Below are 26,585 nucleotides of genomic sequence, written 5' to 3'. Positions count from 1 at the left end.
GTTGGAGTTGGTGATCTCCCATATGCTCAGGCACGTTGTCTTGGTGGATGAACCCCTCATGGTCTTGACTTCCTTGCTCATACTCTCCCTCCTTCCACTCTTTAACTGGATCTTTGGTGCTCAGTCAAGTGCTCTGATGCGGGTCTCTGTCTCTGTTTCTATCTGTTGTTGGACAAAGGTTCTATGGTGATGTTTAAGATAATGATCAGTCTGATTACAGGGCAAGACGAGTTGAGACACCCTCTCTATTGCTTAGGGTCTTATCTGGGATCATCCTTGTGGATTCCTGGGAATTTTTCTAGAGCCAGGTTTCTTGCTAACCCCAAAATGGCTCCCTCAATCAAGATATTTTTTTTTCTTGCTCTTATATCTGTCCTTCCTCCATCTCAACTATCCCATTCCCTCAAGCTCTCCCCAACACTCCACTACTTCCTTCCTCTTCCCCTTCTTCCCTTCCTTCTACTCCCTGCCCTCATGCTCCTAAATTTTGTCAGGCAATCTTGTCTGCTTCCAATTTCCAGGTGGACCTCTATATATCTTCTTTGGGTTCACCTTATTATTTAGCTTCTCTAGGATCATGAACTATAGGCTCAATGTCCTAGTATCCGCTAATGAGTGAGTTCATACCACATTCATATTTTTGGGTCTGTGTTATCTCACTCAGAATAGTGTTTTCTAATTTCATCCATTTGTGTACAAAATTCAAGATGTCATTATTTTTTTACCACTGAGTAGTACTCTAATGTGTAGATTGCTACACTTTCTTTATCCATTCTTCCATTGAGGGGAATCTAGTTTTTTTTCCAGGTTCTGGCTATTACAAACAGTGTTGCTATGAACACAGTTGAACAAATGATTTTGTAGTAGGATTGAGCAACTTTTGAGTATTTTCCCAAGAGTGGTATTGCTGGATCATGAGGTAGGTTGGCTCTCAATTTTCTGAGAAACCACCACACTAATTTCCAAAGTGGTTGTACAAGTTTGCATTCTCACCAGCAAAGAATGAGTGTCCCCCTTACTCCACATCCTCTCCAGCATAGGCTATCACTGGTGTTTTTGATCTTAGCCATTCTGACAATTGTAAGATGGTATCTCAGAGTTGTTTTGATTTGCATTTCCCTGATTGCTAAGGAAGTTGAACATGTCCTTAAATATTATTGGACCATTTGATATTCTTCTGTTGAGAATTCTCTGTTTAGTTCAGCACCCCATTTTTAATTGGGTTATTTAAAATTTTAATATCTAATTTCTTGAGATCTTTATATATTTTGGAGCTCAGTTCTTTGTCTGATGTGGGGTTGGCGAAGATCTTCTCCCATTCAGTAGGTTGCCTTTTTGTCTTATTGACCACGTCCTTTGATGTACAGAAGCTTCTCAGTTTATGGAGGGCCCATTTATTCATTGTTGCTCTAATTGTCTGTGCTACTAGGGTTATACTAAGAAGTGGTCTCCTGTGCCCATGCATTGAAAGCTACTTCCCAATTTCTTCTCTATCAGGTTCAGTGTGGTCAGATTTTTATTGAGGTCTTTAGTCTATTTGTGCATGGTGATAGGTATGGATCTATTTTCATTCTTCTACAGGTTGACATCAAGTTAGGTCAGCACCATTTGTTGAAGATGCTTTTTTTTCTTCCATTGTATAATTTTAGCTTCTTTGTCAAAAATTGGGTGTTCATAGGTGTGTGGATTAATATCCAGGTCATCAATTCTATCACATTGGTCAACGTCTCTGTTTTTATGCCAATACCAAGCTGTTTTCATTACTGTAGCTCTGTAATAGAGCTTGATGTCAGGGATGGTAATGCCTCCGGAAGTACTTTTATTGTATAGTATTGTTTTGGCTATCCTGGGTTTTTTGTTTTTCCATATAAAGTTGATCATTGTTCTCTCAAGGTCTGTGAAAAATTTCATTGGGATTTTGATGGAGATTACATTGAATCTATATATTGCTTTTGGTAGAATTGCCATTTTTACTATGTTGATCCTTCCTATCCAAGAGCATGGGAGATCTTTCCATTTTCTGGTGTCTTCTTCAATTTCTTTCTTCAAAGACATAAAATTCTTGTCAAATAGGTCTTTCATTTCCTTGGTTAGTGTTACCTCAAGATACTTTATGTTATTTGTTGCTATTGAAAAAGGTGATGTTTCTCTGATTTGCCTCTCAGCTTCTTTATCCTTTATGTATAGGAGGGCTACTGTTTTTTTTTTTTTTTGAGTTGATCTTGTATCCTGCCACAGCAGGTGTTATCTTATGTGGTGAATGAATTAAAAATGACTCACGTATATAATGGCATTTGAACACTTGTTTTCCAGTTGATGGCAGTTTCAAATTTATGAGGCACAACCTTCCAGGAAGTAATACATCATTGAGTGTGGGATTTGAGAGGAAATAAGTTCTTATTCAATTTGCTCATTTATTTTATATCATGACCTCAGTTTCCCCTCTCTCTTCTCATCCCATTCCCTCTTTCTTCCTATCTCCCAACTCTACCTCCCAATCCACTTCTCCTCTGTTCAGAAAGTGACAGGCCTCAGCATGGGTGTCAACATAGAATGCCATGGCATGTTGAGGTAGGACTAAACTTCTTACCTTATATTAAGGCTGAGCAAGGCAACCTACTATGAGGAATAGGTTCCTAAATGTCAGCTAAAGCAATAGGGACAGGCCCACTTCTACAACTAGGAATCCAAGTAAATCAAGCTACACAGTGTCAAACATATAGTGGCCCTAGGTCAGTTCCATGCAGTCTCTCTGTCAGTCCAAAGCCTGTGGCCTCCTATAAGCCCATGTAAGTCATTTCTGTCGATTTCCTTGTGATAACCTTGACCCACCTGGCTCATCCAATCCATCTCTCTCTCTTCAGCTGGATTCCCACAGTTAAGCCCAGTGTTTTGCTGTAGGTCTCTGCGTCTGTTTCCATCCATCACTGGATGATGACTCTCTGGTGACAAGGTGGGGTGTTATTGTCCTGATTACAAGAGATGGCCAGTTTAGGCTGTCTATCCACTATAGCTAGTCCTTGCTTTGAACACCCTTGTAGAAACATGAGTTTCCCTAGCATTAGGTTTATATCTAATCCTAACATGCCCCCATCAAAATGTATTTCAAATACTCTACCATTCCATACATTCTCCCAGTAAAATCATCATGTTCCTACCCATGCCAGCACCCAGTCAACTCAGATTTCTTCTATTTTCCCCATTTTAGGGACAGTCATGCAACTACATATCCCTTTTTGCAATCCTTGCTACCTTGCCTCTCTGGGACCATTGATTGTTGCATGGTTATCCTTTACAGATAATATTCACTTATGAGTACATACATACCATATTTGCCTTTCTGAGTCTGGGTTTCCTCACTCAGGATGATTTTTTAAATTCCATCCATTTTCTTTCAAATTTCCTGATGCCATTGTTTTTAACGGGTGAATAACATTCCATTGAGTAAATGTACCAAATGTTCTTTATCCATTCTTTGGTTGAGAGGCCCCTAGGTTGTTTCCAGGTTCTGGCCGTTATGAAAAATGCTGCTTTGAACACTGGGGAGAGTACTGAAAAGGTGGGGCATTTTGGGGTCAGGTAAAAACCTTGCACAAGAGAATCTTACAGGAATCTTTAAGGAAGATTCCAGCTTAGACTCATAGCAATGTCAGATATGTAACCTGAGCTGGCCATCTCCTATGACCAGACTGGTTCCTAGCCCAACAGTAATCAGAGTGGCATCATCAAGTAACAGATGGGAACAGATCCAGACCCATAGCCAAACATTAGCTGGAGTTCAGGAAATCTTGCAGAAAATGATGAGATCGGATTGTAGGTGCCAGAAGGGTCAAGGACACCAGAAGAAAACTCACAGAATCAACCTGGTCTCGTAGAGGCTCACAGACACTGAACTGAAAACCAGGGTGCCTAGAGGGGATTGACATAGGTCCTCTTCATATATGTTACAGTTTTGTAGAGTGGCTCTCTTATGGAACTGCTAACTGTTAACTTCTTATGGAATATCTCTGACTTTTTACCTGTTCTTGGGGCCCACTCCTTGTACTGGGTCACCTTGTTCATCTTTAATACATGGGGAGATGCATAGTTTTACTACAACTTGATATGCAATGTTTTGTTGATATCCATGGGAGACCTTCCCTTTCCTAAACAGAAATGGAAGAGGAATGCTTGGGGATGAAAATAGAGGAGGTATGCGGGTGAGGGACTAGGAGGAAATGAGTGAGGAAAAACTAAGGCTGCAATGTAAAAGAAAGATAAGTAGACTTATTTTAAAAACAAAGGAAAAGCAAACAAAAACTCAAACTATTTCTTCCATCCCTCTGGGTAAATGACCTGCTCCTCTGTCAATGCCAGTCCTCCCTCATACCCATCACAACTGCCATGTCCAGTTCCAGCATACTTGTACTACTTTGCTACTCCATCATTCTCATTTTTCCATAACATATTTGTTCATCATAACAGCATTGGGAGCTAAGATATGTCATGAAGAAACCCTTTTGCCCAAATAGCTTTACTTATAAATATTCATTGTAATGAACTGTGTTCATGTTCAGGGTCTCTGGCTTCTGCTACACCATCAATACTGGACCCTCATCTAGACTTGGATGAGGATATTATTCGATATCTTAGATATTCTATTATTGCTCAGACTCATGTTGATCCTGTGGCTACGGTTCCATAGGGCTTGTACTTTCCACCATCTCCAGAAGCTTACTGATAGTGTCTATGTTGAGGTAAACCAACTCAAGGCCCTGGATCTGGACCTCAGTGGTAGCTGAGTTGTTTAGTCCTGGTCTTCTGTTCCTTCTCCTAATCCAGAGGTGGCAGGCATGGGTCAGGGTCAGGGTCAGGGTCAGACCTGATTAATTTTAAGGTTCATTTTATTTTCTGTGTAGAAGTGTTTTGCTTGCATGCATTTGTCTTTGCTGCATATGTGTCTGATGCCCACAGAGACTGAAAGAGTACACTGACAACTATCATGTAGATACTGAAAACTGAATCCTGGTCCTGTAGAAGAACAGTGAATGCTTCTAACTGCTGAGCCTTCTCCCCACCATATACCTGTTTATTTTTTAGATGTCATCTTAGTTTAATTTTAGTATTTTTATCTATATAGAAATTTATCCATATGTCTTAGATTTTACAGTTTGGTGGAATTTCTTAAGGTAAACTCTAATAATTTTCTGAATTTCACTGGTGATTGTCATAACACTCCATTTTCATGTCTTAATTTTGGTAATTTTTCTTTCCTTTGGTTAGTTTATCTAAGGTTTGTCAATATTGTTTACATTTTGAAGGAATCACATCTGTTTCATTGACTCTCTGGTTTGTTTTGCTGTTGGGCTGTTTTCAAATTATTTATTTCATTAATTTCTGTGCTTACTTTATAGCTACTGATTTTGGCATTTGACTTGTTCTTTTTCCAGAGAGCCCTAAGGTGAATCATTAACTAATTTATTAGATATCTAACTGATTTCTTAATGTAAGTACATTGACCTTTAAACATTTCTCTTAGGTCTGCTTACAATGCATTTCACAGATTAAAGTGTGTTTGGTTTTCATTTTCCTTTTATTGTAAGAATCTCTTTACTTTTGATTTCTTGAAAGACACATTCACAATTATGTTGTGATTTAATTAATGTCCATGAGTTCATTTACCCTCTAGAGTTTCTCCATGTTGTTTATGTATAGTCATTTTATTCTTGTCAGGTAGAATATAAAGAATTATTTAAATTTCCCCATATTTTTTAAGATACTGTCTCTTTCCTAACATATGATCTAATTTAGAGAATGTTCCATGAGCTGCTGAGAACAATGTATTCTACAGTGTTTGGACACAATATTCTGGAGATGTTGTTTAGGGCCGTTTTTATTTGTGATGTCATTTAATTCTATATACTTTCTATGGGTTAATTGTTAAAAGTGAATCTATTATGTCACATGATGGTAGCCTGTGTTCTTTCATGTAGTAGTGTTTTCTAGGTGCATCTGTGTTTGAAATTGTATAGTTCTCTCCTTGAAGTCTTCCTTTAATCAGTAGGAAGTCCTATTTATTATTTCTCACTAGATTTTGTTTCAAGTCTATTTTGTCAGATTAAATTAGCAACACTCTTGTTTTCTAGCTCTATTTGCCTGGAACAACTTTATTCATCATTTCACTGTAAGGTTCCATGTGTTTTTATGATAAAGTATAACAAATATATGCTTTCTAATTTTTATTGCCATCTTCTTGTCTGTGATACTTTATTAGAAGTCGACATTACTATTCAGTAACTAATGGGAGAAGTCTATTGATGTCTGTCATTTTGAAGATTTTGCCAAGGTGTGCAAGCTGTTTTCATTTTATTTCTTATTTAACTGTTGTTCTAGTTTGCTTTATGGTCTTTGTGATAAAAACACTCTTGCCAGAAGCAACGTAGGAGGAAAAAGTGTTTATCTGGCTTATACTTTCAGATCTCAATCTGTTTATGGGCAAAGTTAGGGCAGTATCTTCAGAAGGAAATAAAGCAGAAACTATTTTATTAATCTGCTTGATAACTTCTTCAGTATCTCATGCTAAATCAGCTTTCTCATACAGCCCAGTCCAAGCTACATATGCTGTGTCATACCATACCAATAATTAATCAAAACTATAATTCAAGCATGTGGCCACATACCAGTCTGATAGGGACAATATCTTAACTGGGACTTTCTCAGATAATTCCAAGTTGTGGTATGGATCACCTCAGAACAGGTGCACCAAGTTGTGTCAAATAGACTGCTGAAGCTAACTTATACTTGTTGCAGTCTTATAGATAGAACTATTTTTTCTCTTTGGTCTGAAAGACTCCTATAATTATATTTTGTACAGCATTCTTGGTGTACAAAATGAATTCATAAATTCATTTTACATATGTTTAGCATATAAAGTTTTGTTTTTCCTTCACTTATGACAAGAAGCTTTGATGGGCACAGTAGTCAAGATGTCATTGGTTGATTTTAGAACTTGAAATACAAATTTCCAGTCCCTCCTACTGAGATTTTAAAATCTCAGTTGAAATTTCAGTTCTAACAGACCTTCTATTACATTAGACTTGGTGTTTCTCTCTTGATAATTTCAATGGGCTTTCTTTGTTTACTGATACAATTCTGAGGGAAGATTCTTTTTTATTCTTTGTGATGCCCTACTTTCCACCTGTATCTGAGTTGGCATCTGTTCCAACAGAAAGCAACTTATAGGGATGCTGTGGAATATTATTTTAAGATGTGCTACATTCATTTATGTTGTAGAACATTTATTTTAATGTTTCAAAGATGTATTGCATTCTTTTTATATTGAAAAATTTCTGCCTCCTCCCCACCTCCCATATCCCTCCCCCTCCCTCCACTCCTCCCTTCCCCCCAGTCCTCTCCCCTCCCTCCATTCCTTTCCCCCTCCCTCTCCAGTCCAAAGAACAGTCAGGGTTCCCTGCCCTGTGGGAAGTTCAAGGTCCTCCTCCCTCCATCCAGGTCTAGGAAGGTGAGCATCCAAACAGGCTAGGTTCCCACAAAGCCAGTTCGTGTCGCATTCTTTTATGTTTAATTTGTTTAACTCTGTGAAGCTGTGAAATTTTGCCTGTCTAAAACACCTGATGTTCTAAGAGAGAGCTAAGCAGGCAATATTGAGGCAGGAAAAAAGGATAGGCAGGGCTGGTAGGCAAAGAGAATAAATAGGAAGAGAGCTCATGGAAAAGAGATGGGGGAGAAAGGAAAGGAGATTGACTTCGGGGTCTAGTTACCCAGCTACACAGCAAGTCACAGAGTAAGGAAGAAAGAAAAGATATACAAAAAAATAGGAAAAGGTAAAAGCTCAATGACAAAAGATGGATGGGATAATTTTATTTTTTGACTAGAAAAAAAGCGAAGTTAAGGCTGGCATTTATAAGAAAGAACAAGTCTACATGTCTGATTTATTTGTGATATGTGAGGCAGACCCCCCACCCCGAAAGAGCAAAGAAAAAAAAGAGTAAAACAGCCAACAATGTTTGGGCATTGGGCATTCCAACATAGGGCTAGAATAAAAGAAAATCCAATAGCAGAGACAAAAGTTTTGGTTTTGCTTACAACTCCAGGTTACAGTTTATTATTGGAAAGTTTAGGTAGGAAATTAAAGCACTACATTTCACAGTCAAGGGCAGAGAGACAATATGTTTGCCCTGCTCTCTTGCTTGCAGCTAACTTTCTCTTCCTTACTTTTCTACACTATGATGAGTAGGGAATTATGCTGCCCACATTATGTTCCACCTTTCTGCATTATTAATGAACTATAAGAACAATCTTTCAAAGACATGCCCAGAGATCAATGTAATCTAGAATATTCCTCATTCAAATTCTCTTTCAAGATTAGTTATATGTTGTGTTAAATTAACATTAAAAGCTACTAAACACAATATCTCTTTTCTTATCTATGGGATATAATAATAAAAATGTTTTCTATACCTATGAACCTTGCATTTCATCTTTTCATAGAGGGACAGATATCTTGTAATTTCTATTCCTGTCTTCTTATTATGACAACTTTGTTCTTATTGAATTTTCCCAAGTCCCCCACCTTGCCTTCATACTGTGATATATTTTTCTTCAAAAATATCTTTTTTATTATGATCTGGTGTGTGTGTGTGTGTGTGTGTGTGTGGGTCGTGTGTGCTAGAGTGTCTATGTGTGTACACACATCTCACAGAACTTTTATGAGAACCTAATAACAACTTTGTGGAGTCAATTGTCTACTCATAATCTATATGGGTTACAGACAGTTTAATCATGAGGAGTATATGGTAAGTACTTTTTTACCTGTTGTTCTCATAGTGCCACCATTTAATTTTGTATCTGTATTTTCTTCATTTCAAATTTATTTGTTGCGTAGACCATTTGTGCTAATTTTTACTTTTCCTGGTGCAATAAAATTGTTTTAATAAATTACTCTTCATAATTATGTAATTAGGGGCTGTAGAGATGCTTCAGTGATTAAAAGAACTTGTGGATTTTTAGAGGAGGGGAGTTTGTTTCCAGAACCCACATCAAGTGGCTCCCAATTTTTCATATCTCTAGCTTGAGGAGAACTGGCATTCTTCTAATATCTGTGGGCACACACACAGTCATGTGCATGTGAAAATGCACAAACATATGTAAAAATAAAAATAAAATAAATCTTTTAAAAATTATTTCATTAACTACAAGTTTCTAGAGCCTTTCATGTTCTCTGAATGTCCATGTATAACATTATCTCTCTCTCTCTCTCTCTCTCTCCATCTTTCATTTCCACTACCTCTCCTTTTTCCAACCTCTCTCTACCTCAACCTGACGATATATTCCCCCCATTCTATTGATTGATATGATAAAAACACTATCATGCAATCTTAATGCATACCTTCATAGCATTTCACTCAACCTGTTGCTGTACTGATGGGAGTCATTCTTCACAACATCATATAAGTTACCATACTTGCCAATTCTGTCATTGAACCTTTTTTGTCCTACTAGAACACTTGACCAGGGGGCAGGTACTTTCTTGCTTGCTTATTGACCATTGCTCTCCCACTAACACTCAGACCTTGTGAATTATTGTTGTTGAATACAGCCACTATGTCTCATAACTTGATATATATCAATTAAAGTGTAAGAAAATAATATATTCAGGCTGAGTAATATGGTAAAAGCCTTCACTCATGACATTTATGGGATGGATACAGTGGATCAATAGTTCAAGATATCCTTTTCTACAAAACAGACAGAGACAGCCTTCTTGACATATACTTTGTAATCCCAGCCTCCAAATAAACACATTATCTTTTAAAATGACCTCTAAAGCAAAACAACTGTTAATTATCAGCAACGAATATGTCATTGGCTTATTTTTGATGCTCTCACTAACATGCTTTTGATTTTTTGCTTATTTTCAGACATAATCAGGTGTATCTCAAGTTGGCCACTAATTCACAATGTAATGGAAAATGACATTGAAGCTGGAGTCTTCTCTTGACTCTAAATCCTGAGATTTAGTATTTCAAATGTGTGCCACCACTTCTGGCTTGGCTTTTAGCTTTTTTGATGGGCACAGGTGTGTGTGTCCATGATTGTATGGAAACAAACGTGTGACTATATCTGTTCTTGATCCAAAGCTTGAATGTGGAAGACAAGCAAAAACATTAGGTGTTGAACCTTAATTTCTATTTCGTTCAATAGTTCCTGAGGATTCAAACTAAGGTGCTCACACTTACAAGGCAAATGCATTCCACTGAGCCATCACCTGAGACCAGCTTTCAATCTCTTTAAGTGACTTAATTCTGCCATTTCTTGTGGAATTCCTTTCTCTCTACAACTTCTCCGTAGATCATTTACCCTCAGTTTTCAATTAAATCTGAGAATCCTTGAATTCATATATTCTACGGCTCTTACCCTGACTTAACTCTTACCTTTTTTCCTGTTTTGATTCAGTTATTTCTTTAGATAATGGGTAACAGTGCAAGTGTGAAATGGAGGCTGAGACAAGAAGGGAGTGCAGTAGACCAGGATCTATTGTGAACACATCACAATAGCTGTAGGAAAGTAAATGAAGTTTGGATGTAGAGGTGGATGTCTATGCTTGGAAGGTCTCTACTTGTCTATTTTGGAGGCTTGGGTGTTGAAGAGTGACTATTGAGTAGTGGGGGTAACTTAGAGGTGGAAACCAGTAGAAGGTGATCTCTCTCATAATTACTTAAAATAGTTCTTCAGACATGATGGAATTAAAATAGTCCAAACCTGGCCATGTCCAGAAACCTCTGGCTTACTGTATTGGTGTGATTGCTTTCCCCCAACACATGCCTCAGTCATTGATACCCAACAGATGGTAAAGCTGTGGGGCGATGAGCTTACTAGTGTTTTTGATTTTATTAGCTCATTGTTTGTGTACGTGTCATTTGTTACATTGAATATTGTATTGTCAGTTTGAATTTTCTTTTTCTTTTTCTTTTTTTTTTTTTTTTTTGGATTTTCGAGACAGGGTTTCTCCATAGCTTTTGGTTCTTGTCCTGGAACTAGCTCTTGTAGACTAGGCTGGCCGCGAACTCATAGAGATCCGCCTGCCTCTGCCTCCCGAGTGCTGGGATTAAAGGCGTGCGTCACCACCGCCGGGCAGTTTGAATTTTCTTAATAAAGGTATCTACCATTTGCACAAAAGTGAAGAATATCAGGCAGTGCTCACTTTTATTCTTTGTAACCAACACTTTCTTCCTCCCTTCACACAGTTATATATGGCTCATGGTTTGAGCACACTCGTGCCTGGCTGTCCATGAGAGAAAGAGACAACTTCCTGCTTTTGAGCTATGAAGACCTGAAACAGGTAACCACATTCTTATCTCAAACCCTCTCACAAACCCACCCCATGGAGCACCCCACATTCCTCAGTGTTGCCATGTCAGTGTTAGGCTCATGAACACTCACTAAAAGTTAGATTATTGCTTATGTTCTTTATTGACCTGCATCTGACATTTCCTCTCCAGCTTCCTAGTCCGTTTTCCATGTCTTCTTTACCCTACTTTACCCTGAGGAAGGGAGGGGTAGCTCACACTTGCACTACAGGTTTTTAATTCTGTCTGGGGAACACATTTGATACATCTGATAATGCAGTCGTCAGTGGTTAGTGGGGATAGTAATGTTATTCTACTGTTGTGCCAAAATGTATGTCATCTACCCTTGACTGCAAGAAGAGACAAAGAAGAAAACCATCAGTGAGTTCTGGGAGAATACAACTGCTGGAGTCACAGGAACAGTACTGAGTGCTACACAAATCTGACTGGGCATCTACAGGGTGCAGACAGTTAGGAAAGATGGTGTCCTGTGCTCTGCAGTACAGGGGGTTATTCAGGATGGACTAGATTACACTACAATTTCCAAAGTCTTAGTAGAGAATATTTAAAATGTTTCACCATTAAGTAATGACATATATTGAAATAGACTGATAGACTATACATTTACCTGATCATTGAAGGTTTCATTTCATTAAAATTTCCAATTCATATTATGTTTAAGTATTTTGGGTGTGCCTCAAATATCTCTTATTTTAAAAATTAAAAAATGCCTTGGCAGTGTTTCACTTGACTGAAAACCCAGCTCTGAGACATAGAGTCAGTTTCAGGAGTTCTAGATCATCTTTGCTTGTATGGTTGGTTTGAGGTCAGTGTTGACTACAAGAGACATTGTTTCAAAAGACCATTAAGAAAAAATAATTTTGTGTATTTTATGTTCATTTAGTTAAAAATACTCCCATTGATGATGGAAGTTACAAAATAATCCCACACTAGTTCAGTATTTATAAAGGTTTATTTATTTAGGGCTAGGCTCACAGATCACAGTCTTCTGCACGAATGGGAAACAGGAACTGAAGATAGCAGACAGAAATGAGAGTCCAAAGAGAGAGAGCCAGCACACTCTTTACAGCTGCATTTATACTATAAGAGACCACACCCTAGTGAGCTGGTATCTTAAAGGCTATTGGCTGAAGGAGCTCCCAAAGCACCTCCCACTTTTGTTTAAATAAGAGAGTTCTAAACCTAATACAAAACTACGTACACTAGGAACAGATATCAAGTATAAAATTAGAATTACAACCAGCATAAACAATATTAAGCAAGGAACATATCCTAATGTTTTAATAAACATTCTATCCTAAGGAATCTAAGATTGTAGTAGAAATGGCTTGACTAGATCATAAGAGGATGGTAATGATGACTATCTAGTCTTCAGCTCCATTGAAGACTGGAGAAGGGAGATAATATTACTTGAGTAGGCAGGAGTACAATCAAGCAGTTTCCAAAATGTACAGGAGATGACAGAGAAAACTGGCTGCCTAGGCAATCACTCAAAGTCTCATTTGCAATGTTGAAGCAGCCAACTTTCGCTAAGGCCTAGAGTAACCGACAGATCATTTTCAGAGGCAGGAAATTTTTCAGAATCGTCTTACCCTGTCTTGTGAAGGTTTGGCAGCATTTTTTCTTGTATCCTGCTGGGTCAAGTCTAGAGATTGTGCACTTTGTCATTGGTCAAGGAATGGACAAAAAACCAGTTGTGCCAAGAAGAAAACAAACTCCAAGTGGAGTGTCTTTGATGCTCAACACTCTCAGGAAGAGATCAATGATTGCCAAGAGCAATCATGTCTCACATTGACAAAATCCTAAATTATTTAAATGCCATGTTCTACAGATCTTTTAAGTGGTTAAATATTACCTAACTATGTGAAAAGATACAATCTATCTCTATGTATCTAGAGAACCTGATTAGTTTAACTATATGTAGACAAACATGGATGACTATTGACCTATAATACTTAACACCTGCATAACTTAAAGACTAAGACTTCATATTAGAGTATTAAACAATCTTTAAACAACTGTGCAACAAATGAGTACAATGACCTCAAAATGTAAACAATGTATAAATATCTTGATCACAGGTATAAATATATAATGCAATATGATAAATATATCCTAAAATTGTATCAATATACAAAATGTCTTAAACACAGGTAGAAGCATGCATGTATACAATCTGACAAAATAACTTTGCATAGGTATACAAACATATAGATAATTATACAGTTAAGCAGAAATCAGAGCAAATTCAATATAACAAATAGAATTTGAACTTATATCAATATACAAAAATTTATACCAATGTAAATTTTCGGTAAATAATAGCTCACAAGTATTCACTCTATTACCACTATTATTATTAGTGTGAGTAAGTTCATACTAATCTACCTATCATCCCATTCAGTTTTCCCTCTTTATTTTTTTCTGTTTTTTTTCCAGATCTCTGAGGCTACATAATTTCCACCCCAACTCTCAACCCTATATGAGTTATAATCTTCCCCAAAATGGTGTCCCTAACCCTAAGGACAAAGTTTGTTGGGGAAAGGAGATGTCATCTTCTAGAATTGCTTTTAGCTGTCATGGGGGCAATGTTCTTTCTATGGGATCCTGTAAAAGTAAAATGACAGTTAAGTTTAAAATTACTGATTTATATAATAGTGTAAGGTCTTTGAGTAGTCAATAGGGTTTTTTTAAAGTTCTTATTTGGAGTTCTGACCAAAGCATTGGAAGAAGGCTCACCATTTGTTACATAAAGGGCCAGGCCTTCTTGTTGGGGTTTTTGTCCTGCCCAGTACCCCACAACTGTTTGGCAACAAAGAACATCACACATAGATCTCTATAAGTTATAAAGCTGATTGGCCCATTAGCTCTAGCCTCTCACTGGCTAACTTTCACATCTTGATTAACCCATTTTTCTGATCTATGTTAGCCATGTGGCTCAGTACCTTTTTCAGTGGTTGCAGATCACATCCTGCTGCTTTGGTGATCTGGGCAGGAGTGGGAGGAATCAACTTCCTCCTTCCCAGAATTCTCCTGTTCTCATTACATCATTCTACTTCCTGTCTGATTTTCCTGCCTATATTTCCTGCCTAGCCAATAAGCGTTTATTTATAACATGACTGACAGAATACAGACAATTCTTCCGCACCAACCATTTCTGTAGCTTGTCTCTAAAAAACTGGTCTCGTAGCGCTATCATGATGCCTTAATTAACCAGTTGGAGTCATTGTTGTCGGCACCATCTTCTACCTGGAAGTTTTAAAGATTACTACAAGAAAATCTGGTGTTCATTGTTGAAAACTTAAACATTATTCATATAGACATGTATTTAATAAAAGATCTGATATACACAAAATGGGCATGAAGAAAAGTAAAATATTTCCTTCGAATCTATCTTCTTTCTGTCCCATACCAGATGGCTCCTGACATGAGACAAAAATTCTGAATTATTTTAGCTACATGCTTGGATTTAGAGAAGGATAGTCATTGTCCAACTCCAAAGCCAGCTCTTACTTTTAATTAGGGATGTACACATGTCTGGATAATCAAATTTTACCATGCAAATGATGTCAGATTTCTCTTCGCATCGTGATTCTTTCTGCCTAGCTATCTTTTCATCTTTAGGGTTCTAAATGTCCAAGTTCTCTTGATTCTATGAAGATGAGTATTTTCCTTAAAGACAAGAACAGAACTCTGCCCCAGCCCTTATGAGGTTTTCATATGATTGTCACCTCTGTGAATGAGCTGTCATTTCTCTTTCTCAAGAGGTTTCTCTTCTTCAAATCAAATCTTTATCAATTTTGATGGTATCCATAGCTTTTCCTCTCCTATGGAAACAAGTGCAAAAGCACTTCCCCAATGTAGCTCCTTTCCTGGTTTCCATTGTGAGGTTAGCATATCCTTGAAATATACCAGCTGATTTAATTCAGAAGTTTTTTCTATCATCCAATGTCTCTCTGCTGCTGTTATTCGTTTCTCATTAGTGTTAATAAAACTCAAGGTTAATAAAGCATTAGGGAATGTATTTCTGTGGGTATTTTCCACCCCTTTCTGTTTGTTTAGCCTATTCTTTATAGTTTGATTGTAAGAGAGAGGCCGCTTGTTTGTCCCGGCTGCCCAGAACCGAAATAATCACAAAAAAAACCATATTAATTAAAACACTGCTTGGCCCATTAGCTCTAGCTTCTTATTGGCTGACTCTTACATTCTTAATGTCCTACATTATTAAAACATTTTAAATGCCATATTCTGTTGTCTTTGAAAGGTTTGAAGAATACATATCTATCTGAAATACATCTCTGTACATCTAGAAAATCTAACATGACTACAAGCTTAACTATTATAGATGATTATCTATTAGCCTATATTTCTTAATTATACATTGCAATTTTAAAATGAGCTGGCCAAACACAATACCTTAATCAAGATCAGAAATACATATACACCATATAACAAAATTGACCTTAAATATGTATCAACGAACCAAGATCTATACCAATGCATATCTCTATAGCATATCCCCTTTTAAATGTAAAGACACATTTGTAGACAATATTGGGAATATGGGCATAGTTCTTTCTAAACTTCTCCCTGCTGTTTATTGGGTGAAGTAATTTTTTGAGGGGTGTTTAAGGCAACCTTTGAGGGGTTTTGGTTCACAGGTTTTCATCCTCTGTGGAAACAAAAGAAGAACCTATTTTCCAAAGCAACATATCCTTAGACCCAAATTCTGAAGTCAAGATACCTTAATAATATAAATGCTAATTTAGCTTATCAGCCTGTACAATAAATGTCTCTGTGTATTTAGCTCTTCACAGTCAAAAAATTCAAAGAAAACATAATAATGTACATAATCCAGATTCTCTGAGTATATTCCATCTTTATGTGGCTTATTTTTACTCTATTACTTTTTCATATTTATTTTATTATCTTTACTCCTTTAATCTATGACTGTCTGTACTGTCTCTTTAAATATATTGTTTTATTTTTTAAAAACCATTTACTTCTTTTTATAACTCTATATATTTTCTTTTCTTTCCCAAGCCTATGTACATTTATCCAACATTGTGGCCCATTTAGAGGTCTTTCATGTCTGAAGGTGTCCTATTGTGAATCTTTAATTCTGTGGTGTCCAGGAGATCTTAAAATGCTAAGTGCTTCTTAAAAACTTACGCTGCAGCATACCTAGGATACATACGGTACTTCCAGCTTGCTCTGCACAGTCCAAAATGGTGGAAGTCCCTTAGTGCCTGAGACTGCTGGGTGGGAGCCATCATCACCACCTCAACTCTGATCACCAGTTGGCCCATGCTGCCACCAAGTAACTTGCACAAACCCCATTTAAATGCTCAATAGTCAAACTTCCCAAAAGAGCCAGAGCCATTCATGCTGGCAAACTAGGAAGCTGCTGTTTGTTGCTGTATTTTTTTTTTTTTTAAAAAAGAACTCACACAGATTTTACTGCTCCCCACGGCACTCTACTCACTGCAAGCCCATCTAGAAAAAATATGTGGATACAAAGAAACTGGGCTAAACTCTGTTCTTTTTTTTTTTTATTAAAAATTTCCAACTCCTCCCCACCTCCTTTTTCCTTCCCCCTCCCCCACTCTCCACCCTCAACTTCCCTCCCCCTCCCTCTCCAGTCTGAGAGCAGTCAGGGTTCCCTGCCCTGTGGGCAGTCCAAGGTCCTCCCCCCTCCATCCAGGTCTAGGAAGGTGAGCATCCAAACAGGCTAGGCTCCCACAAAGCCAGTATATACAGTAGGGTCAAAACCTAGTGCCACTGTCCTTGGTTGCTCAGCAGCCCTCATTGTCAGCCACGTTCAGAGAGTCCGGTTTTATCCCATGCTTTTTCAGTCCCAGTCCAGCTGGTCTTGGTGAGCTCCCGATATATCAGCCCCAAATGTCTCAGTAGGTGGGTGCCCCCTTGCAGTCCTGACTTCCTTGCTCATGTTCTCCCTCCTTCTGCTCCTCATTTGGAACTTGGGAGCTCAGTCCATTGCTCTAATGTGGGTCTCTATCTCTATCTCCATCCGTCGCCAGATGAATGTTCTATGGTGATATGCAAGATATTTATTAGTATGGCTATAGGATCGGGCCATTTCAGGCTCTCTCTCTGCAGCTGCCCAAGGACCTAGCTGGGGACATCTCTCTGGATCCCTGAGAATCCCTGTAGAGTCATGACTCTTGCCAACCCTAAAATGGCTTCCTTAACTAAGATATATACTTCCCTGATCCCATATCCACCCTTCCTTTATCGGAACCATTCCATTCGCCAGCTCTCTCCATCCTCCCCTTCTCACTTGTCTCTCCCAATCTCCCCTTTCCCCCATCCCACTACATCCCCCAGTTCCCAATTTTTGCCCAGCAATCTTGTTTACTTCCAATATCCAGGAGGATAAGTATATGTTTTTCTTTGTGTTCACCTTCTTATTTAGTTTCTCTAGGATCATGAATTATAGGCTCACTGTCCTATATTTATGGCTAAAAACCAATTATGAGTGAGTATATCCCACGTTCATCTTTTTGGGTCTGTGTTACCTCACTCAGAATAGTGTTTTCTATTTCCATCCATTTGCATGCAAAATTCAAGATGTCATTTTTTTATTGAAAAAAAAATTTTCCCGCTTCCTCCCCGCCTCCCATTTCCTTCCCCCTCCTCCCGCCCCTCTCCCCCTCCCCCCACTCCTCTTCTCCTCCCTCTCCAGTCCCAAGAGCAGTCAGGGTTCCCTGCCCTGTGGAAAGTCCAAGGTCCTCCCCCCTCCATCCAGGTCTAGGAAGGTGAACATCCAAACAGGCTAGGCTCCCACAAAGCCAGAACATGAAGTAGGATCAAAACCCTATGCCATTCTCCTTGGCCTCTAGTCAGCTCTCATTGTCCACCATGTTCAGAGAGTCCGGTTTTATCCCATGCTTTTTCAGTCGCAGTCCAGCTGGCCTTGGTGAGCTCCCAATAGATCAGTGGGTGGGTGCACCCCTCATGGTCCTGACTTCCTTGTTCATGTTCTCCCTCCTTCTGCTCCTCATTAGGACCTTGGGAGCTCAGTCCGGTGCTCCAGTGTGGGTCTCTGTCTCTATCTCCATCCATCGCTAGATGAAGGTTCTATGGTGATATGCAAGATATTCATCAGTATGGCTATAGGATAGGTTCATTTCAGGTTCCCTATCCTCAGGTGCCCCAATGAACTAACTGGGGACATTGCCCTGGGCACCTGGTAGCCATTCCCAGTTCAAGTCTCTTGCCAACCCTTAGGTGGCTCCCTTAACTAAGGTATGAGTTTCCCTGCTCCCCTATCCAACCTTCCTTTATCCCCAATCACCCCGATTCCCCCAGTTCCCCTCATCCTCTCCTTCACACTTTTCTCTCCCCATCACCCCTCATCCCCATGCCACCCCACCCCCAAGATTCCAATTTTTTGCCCATCAATCTTGTCTATTTCCCATAGCTGGGAGGATATCTATATGTTTTTCCTTGGGTTTACCCTCTTGTTTAGCTTCTTTAGGATCACAAATTATAGACTCAGTGGCTCCTATCCATGGTTAAAAACCAATTATGAGTGAGAACATCCCATGATCTTCTTTTTGGGTCTGGGTTACCTCACTCAGGATCGTATTTTCTATTTCCATCCATTTGCATGCAAAATTCGAGAAGTCATTGTTTTGTACCGCAGAGTAGTACTCTAATGTGTATATATTCCACACTTTCTTCATCCATTCTTCCATTGAAGGGCATCTAGGTTGCTTCCAGGTTCTGGCTATTACAAATAATGCTGCTATGAACATAGTTGGACAAATGCTTTTGTCACATGATAGGGCATCTCTTGGGTATATTCCCAAGAGTGCTATTGCTGGGTCCAGGGGTAGGTTGATCCCAATTTTTCTGAGAAACCGCCACACTGATTTCCAAAGTGGTTGCACAAGTTTGCAGTCCCACCAGCAATGGATGAGGGTACCCCTTTCTCCACAACCTCTCCAGCAAAGGCTATCCTTGGTGTTTTTGATTTTAGCCATTCTGACAGGTGTAAGATGGTATCTCAAAGTTATTTTGATTTGCATTTCCCTGATCGCTAAGGAGGTTGAGCATGACCTAAAGTGTCTTTTGGCCATTTGAACTTCTTATGTTGAGAATTCTCTGTTCAGCTCAGTGCCCCATTTTTTAATTGGGTTAATTAGCATTAACCTAGTCTAGTTTCTTGAGTTCTTTATATATTTTGGAGATCAATCCTTTGTCTGTTGCGGGGTTGGTGAAGATCTTCTCCCTGCAGTGGGTTGCCTTTTTGTCTTAGTGACAGTGTCCTTTGCTTTACAGAAGCTTCTCAGTTTCAGGAGGTCCCATTTATTCAATGTTGCCCTTAATGTCTGTGCTGCTGGGGTTATATGTAGGAAGTGGTCTCCTGTGTCCATGAGTTGCAGAGTACTTCCCACTTTCTCTTCTATCAGCTTCAGTGTGTTCAGACTGATATTGAGGTCTTTAATCCGTTTGGACTTGAGTTTTGTGCATGGTGATAGATATGGATATATTTTTATTCTTCTACATGTTGACATCCAGTAATGCCAACACCATTTGTTGAAGATGCTTTCTTTCTTCCATTGTATACTTCTAGCTCTTTTATTGAAAATCATGTGTACATAGGTTTGTGGGTTAAAATCCTGGTCTTCTATTCGATTCCATTGGTCAACATCTCTGTTTTTATGCCAATAACCAGCTGTTTTCAATACTGTAGCTCTGTAATAGAGTTTGAAGTCAGGGATGGTAATGCCTCCAGAAGTTCCTTTATTGTATAAGATTGTTTTGGCTATCCTGGGTTTTTTGTTTTTCCATATAAAGTTGATTATTGTCCTCCCAAGATCTATGAATAATTTTGATGAGATTTTAATGGGGATTGCATTGAATCTATAGATTGCTTTTCAGAGAATTGCCATTTTTACTGTGTTGATCTCCCCAATCCAAGAGCAAGGAGATCCTTCCATTTTCTGCTATCCTCTTCAATTTCTTTCTTCAAAGACTTAAAGTTCTTGTCAAATAGATCTTTCACTTCCTTGGTCAGAGTTACCCCAAGATATTTTATGCTATTTGTGGCTATCGTGAAAGGTGATGCTTCTCTGATATTCCTTTCTGCATCCTTATCCTTAGTGTATAGGAGGGCAACTGATTTTTTGGAGTTGATATTGTATTCTGCCACATCACTTAAGGTGTTTATCAGCTGTAGGAGTTCTTTGGTAGAGTTTTTGGGGTCGCTTATGTATACCATCATATCATCTGCAAATAACGAGAGTTTAACTTTTTCCTTTCCAGTTAGAATCCCCTTGATCCCCTTATGTTGTCTTATTGCTATTGCTAGAACTTCAAACACTATATTGAAGAAGTATGGAGAGAGTGGACAGCCTTGTCGTGTTTCTGATTTTAGTGGGATGGCTTTGAGTTTCTCTCAATTTAATTTGATGTTAGCTGTCAGCTTGTTGTAAATAGCTTTTATTATATTTAGGTATGACCCTTGTATCCCTAATCTCTCCAAGACCTTTATTATAAAGGGATGTTGAATTTTGTCAAATGCGTTTTCAGCATCTAATGAAATGATCATATGGTTGTTTTCTTTCAGTTTATTTATATGATGGATTACATTGATAGATTTGCATATGTTGAACCAGTCCTGCATCTCTGGGATGAAGCCGACTTGATCATAATGGATAATTTTTCTTTTCTTTTTTTATTAATTAATTAATTTAATTATTAAAGATTTCTGCCTCTTCCCCGCCACCACCTCCCATTCCCTCCCCCTCCCCCAATCAAGTCTTCCTTCCTCCTCAGCCCAAAGAGCAAGCAGGTTTCTCTGCCCTGTGGGAGGTCCAAGGACTACCCACCTCCATCCAGGTCTATTAAGGTGAGCATCCAAACTAATGTGTTCTTGGATTCGGTTTGCCAGTATTTTATTGAGAATTTTTGCATCGATGTTCATGAGTGAGATTGGCCTGTGATTCTCTTTCTTGGTTGTGTCTTTGTGTGGTTTTGGTATCAGGGTAACTGTAGCTTCATAAAAGGAATTTGGCAATGACTCGTCTGTTTCTTTTCTTTTCTTTTCTTTTTTTTTTTTTTTTTTGGTTTTTTTGAGACAGGGTTTCTCTGTGGCTTTGGAGCCTGTCCTGGAACTAGCTCTGTAGACCAGGCTGGTCTCAAACTCACAGAGATCTGCCTGCCTCTGCCTCCCGAGTGCTGGGATTAAAGGCGTGCGCCAATATCACCCGGCGACTTGTCTGTTTCTATATTGTGAAATACATTAAGGAGTATAGGTATTAGGTCTTCTCGGAAATTCAGGTAGAATTCTGCGTTGAAACCATCTGGTCCTGGGCCTTTTTTGGAAGGGAGGTTTTTGATAACAGTTCCTAATTCTTCGTGACTAACAGGTCTATTTAGATTGTTCACCTGGTCTTGGTTTAACTTTGGTATATGGTACTTATCTAAAAAAATGTCCATTTCTTTTGCATTTTCCAGTTTTGTGGCATACAGCCTTTTGTAGTAAGATCTAATGATTCTCTGAATTTCTTCTGTGTCTGTGGTTATGTCCCCCTTTTCATTTCTGATCTCCTTAATTTGCATGTTCTCTGTCTTCTGTTTGATTAGTTTGGATAGGGGTTTGTCAATCTTGTTGGTTTTCTCAAAGAACCACTTTTCTGTTTCATTGAATCTTTGGATTGTTTTCTTTGTTTGTATTTTGTTGATTTCAGCCATCAGTTTTATTATTTCCAGTCTTCTCCTCCTCCTGTGAGTGTCTGCTTCTTTTTTTTCCTAGAGCTTTCAGCTGTGCTGTTAAGTCTCTAATGTGAGCATCCTCTGTTTTCTTTATTTTTTTTATTTTTTTTTAATTTGAATTCAATTAATTTTATCATAGTGTGTACATATATATATATCATGAAATAAAGGGCAGCTTCCGTCCATGGAGGGACATTTCTACAGTGTGTTTACCAAAAGGACATCCAATATTTGACTTTGACAGCTCTAATTATTATTCATAGTAAATAATTTGTATTCATACCTAACTCAGTCCTGACGACTGTGCTCTTATGTTCATTTTTTTTCTTGCTGATTTTTTTTATTAATTAATTAATTTAATTATTAAAGATTTCTGCCTCTTCCCCGCCACCACCTCCCATTCCCTCCCCCTCCCCCAATCAAGTCTTCCTTCCTCCTCAGCCCAAAGAGTAAGCAGGTTTCTCTGTTTTCTTTATATGGGCACTTAGTGCTATGAACTTTATTCTTGAAACTACTTTGACAGTGTCCGAAGGTTTGGGGATGTTGTGTCTTTATTTTCTTTGAATTCAAGGAAGACTTTAATTTCTTTCATTATTTCTTCCCTGACCCAAGGGTGCTTTAGTAATTTACTGTTCAGTTTCCATGAGTTTGTAGGCTTTCTCGGGGTAGAATTGTTGAAGTTTAACTTTATTTCATGGTGATCCGTTAGTATACAGGTGGGTTATTACAATTTCTTTTTATCTGTGGATGTTGGCTTTGTTACCAAGTATGTGATCAATTTTTTTTTTTTTTTTGGTTTTTCGAGGCAGGGTTTCTCTGTAGCTTTGGTGCCTGTCCCGGAACTAGCTCTTGTAGACCAGGCTGGCCTCGAACTCAGAGATCCGCCTGCCTCTGCCTCCCAAGTGCTGGGACTAAAGGCGTGCGCCACCACTGGTGAAAGAGTAGTGTTGAAATCTCCTACAGTTAGCATGTGGGGTTTCATGTATGCTTTGAGTTCTAGTAATGTTTCTTTTACATATGTGGGTGCTTTTATATTAGGGGTGTAGATATTCAGGATTGAGACTTCTCCTGATGAATTGTTGCTGTTATGAGTATAAAGTGTCCTTCTCCATCTCTTCTGATTGATTTTTGTTTGAAATCAATTTTGTTAGATATTAGTATAGCTACACCTGCTTATCTCTTAGGTTTATTTGATTGGAAAACCTTTTCCTAACCCTTTACTCTGAGGTAGTGTCTGTCTTTGAGGTTAGGTGTGTTTCTTGTAAACAGCAGAATGTTGGATCCTGTTTTCGTATCCATTCTCTTTACCTATGCCTTTTTATAGGTGGGTTGAGTCCATTGATATTAAGTGATATTAATGATCAGTGGTTGTTAACTCTGGTTATTATTATTTTTTGGGTGGTAGTGTTTGTTTGTTTCCCTACTTTGATTTGTGCTGGTGGAGGGTTGTCAGATACCTGTGTTATTATGAGTGTTGTTGGCTTCCTTGTTTTGTGGTTCTCCTTCTAGTACTTTATGTAAGGTTGGGTTTATGGCTATGTATTATTTAAATCTGTTTTTTGTCCTGGAATATCTTGTTTTCTCCATAAATGGTGAATGCAAGTTTTGCTGGATATAGTAGTCTGGGCTTGTATCCATGGTTTCTTAGTGTCTGCAGCAATCTATCCAAGACCTTCTGGCTTTCATGGTTTCCATTGAGAAGTCAGGTGTAATTCGGATAGATTTCCCTTTATATGTTACTTGACCTTTTTCCTTTGCAGCTCTTAATATTCTTTCTTTGTTCTTTATGTTTTGTGTTTTGATTATTATATGCTGAGGGGATGGTTTTTTTTTGAACCAGTCTATTTGGTGTTCTGTATGCTTCTTGTACCTTCATCGGAATATCCTTCTTGAGGTTGGGAAAGTGTTCTTCTAAAATTTTGTTGGATACATTTTTGGGGTCTTTGAACTGTTATTCTTCTCCTTCTTCTACCCTTATTATTCTCAAGTTTGGTATTTTCATGGTGCCCCAGATTTCTTGGATGTTTTGCTGTTTTCTTTGATCAATTAGTTTATTTCCTCTATAGTATCTTCCACATCTAAATTCTTTCTTCTGTCTCTTGTATTCGGTTGGTTATACTTGTCTCTGTAGTTCCTGTTCATTTGCCCAGATTTTCTGTTTCCTGCCATCTCTCGGTGTGTGTTTACTTCATTGTTTCCATTTCATTTTTCATGTAATGAACTGTTTATTTACATGTTTGAATGCTTTTTCTTGATTTTCTTGGGTATCTTTTAGAGATTTATTCATTTCTTCTACCTTTTTGTTTGTCTTTTTCATTTCTTTAAAGGAGTTTTTCACATCCTGTTTAAGGTCCTCTATTATTTTCACAATGTTCTATTTAAAGTAAATTTCTTCTACTTCTTCTGGAATAGGGTGATCAAGTCTTGTTGTTGCATGATTCCTAGATTCTGGTGTTGTCATGTTGCCTTTCAGGTTGTTGGAGGAATTCTTGCATTGGGACCTGCCCATCTCTTCCTTCAAATGAAGCCAGGAGAGTCTTGGCGTCTTGGTCCACTCTTTACTGTGACTGATTGTGTACTTGGGGAATTTTCTTCATCTGGCCTCTCTTAGGGCACCTTGGCACTGGAGCCAGTCATGCTGGTGGATCTAAGGACCCTGCAGATGGAAAAGAGTACCCTCTGACTGGATCTCCTCAGTGCAGAAGCAGGATCTGTTCATGGGCTAAGGACCTCCTGGACAACAGGGCAGGCTTGGGGGGAGGCATGGTCGTGTGGAGCAAAGAAGTCTGTGCATCAGGAGCTGGAGGGGCCCTGTGCTCCCTTCCTGGACTGTCTGCCCAAGGATGGCACACACTCACCAGTCTGTATTAATCTCCTCAGCACAGAAACAGGGACTCCTGGTAGTCCAAGGACCCCACAGACAAAAGGCAGTAGTTCTCTTTATAAGACTAATTCTATCACTTTGGGGATAATTACTATTAATTTCTCCCCAAAATTAGTATAAGCTCTTTGTCATGGTTCATTGTCTTCCCATATTATTTTTAATTTCTACAATAGTAAAAGACACTATAATCTTTGTTGGTCAACTACTCCTGAACATGAAGACTGTCTTGACATGGTCAATAAATCCAATGCCATTACTTCAAATAAAATTAATCGTTTCCTCTCCTTTTGGGTATAAATGACAGTTCAGTTGTTAATCTTTACCCTAGTCTTAGATTTTCATTCATTCATTTGTTCATATTTTAAAAATATAACAAAATAAAACTCAATATGTTGAAATAATATTGTCATCTCACAGTTGTACAAGAAAAACCAACAGAAAGAAAACAACACAAGAAAAGGCACAAGCAGAGATCCAGATGTTCATACATTCAGGAAGCCCATAAAAATCACAAAACTGGAAGTCTCAATATATTATCAGAGGATAGGTGCAGACTAGTATGGCAATATTCATGCTTCTCCAGTCGTGGGTTCATATGAACTTTTCTCATGTTGATGTGAAGAGCCTTGTTTTCTTGGTTTCCTCCCTCTTCTATTGTTTTTATACTCTTCCTTCTTCTTCTTCTTCTTCTTCTTCTTCTTCTTCTTCTTCTTCTTCTTCTTCTTCTTCTTCTTCTTCTTCTTCTTCTTCTTCTTCTTCTTCTTCTTCTTGTGTTTTCTGAGATATCAAGGGAGGTTTTTGGTAGAGACATCTCATGTAGGGATGATTGTTCAAAAGTATCTCACTCTGTGTATTGTCTGTGGATCTCTATATTTATTCTCAACTGTTTCAGGAGACAGCTACTCTGATAATGTCTGAACAAGGCACTAATTTGAGCATGGCAGAATATCATTAGAAGTCATTTTGTCACCAATGCTTTTAAACCAGTATTATTTTGTTTTACCCTTGGTCTCCCAGCTATCTATTCTCTGGTCACCAAAGCAGCATCAGGTATGGGTTCCATCTCAAGAAATATGCCTTACATAAGACAAGTTATTTGTTGGTTACTCGCATCAGTTTTGTGCCCTAACATATCTTGCAGGTAGGACATCATTGTAGATCAAAGGATTTGTGACTGGCTTCATATGTACATTTCTCTTTGGATAATGTGCAGAGTACCTTCCTGTAACAAAGATGCTGTAAAGTAGGGGTGAAAACATATTGCATAGTATCCAGCCCAGCAACTCAGTATTCAATGAGTTATGAAGATATTGTCTTGAGCAATAGGGACTTACTGCCAGTTTGTGGAATGCAATCTTGTTTAGAGGTTCTCCCATGAGATCTCTTTGTCCAACTACTCAATTACCCTATCTCAGTATTAGAAGCTTCTTTGGTGACAAGTCATGGCCATTTGGGGCACTATATTCCCCCATTGTTAGGTTATATTATTTGGATTGCCTTTAGATAGATAGATGGATAGATGATAGACAGACAAATAGATAGATGATAGATAGATGATATATATATATATATATATATATATACAC

General features: G+C 38.4%; 1 protein-coding gene across 2 annotated transcripts in view; it reads left to right on the top strand.

The window, feature by feature from the left end:
- LOC130870023 (sulfotransferase 2A1-like) overlaps nucleotides 1-26,585 on the top strand; it is a 36,923-nt gene that overhangs the window by 3,731 nt on the left and 6,607 nt on the right. The window contains exon 4 of one of the 2 annotated variants that reach the window (XM_057762594.1): nucleotides 11,247-11,341. The exons of the other annotated variant lie outside the window; for it this stretch is intronic. Coding sequence (XP_057618577.1) covers nucleotides 11,247-11,341 — 95 coding nt within the window. The remainder of the gene's footprint in view (nucleotides 1-11,246; nucleotides 11,342-26,585) is intronic. 2 annotated transcript variants of the gene reach the window in all.

Source organism: Chionomys nivalis, chromosome 2 (assembly GCF_950005125.1).
Source record: "Chionomys nivalis chromosome 2, mChiNiv1.1, whole genome shotgun sequence".
Lineage (NCBI taxonomy): Eukaryota > Metazoa > Chordata > Mammalia > Rodentia > Cricetidae > Chionomys > Chionomys nivalis.
This window is presented reverse-complemented; position numbering and strand designations above follow the sequence as displayed.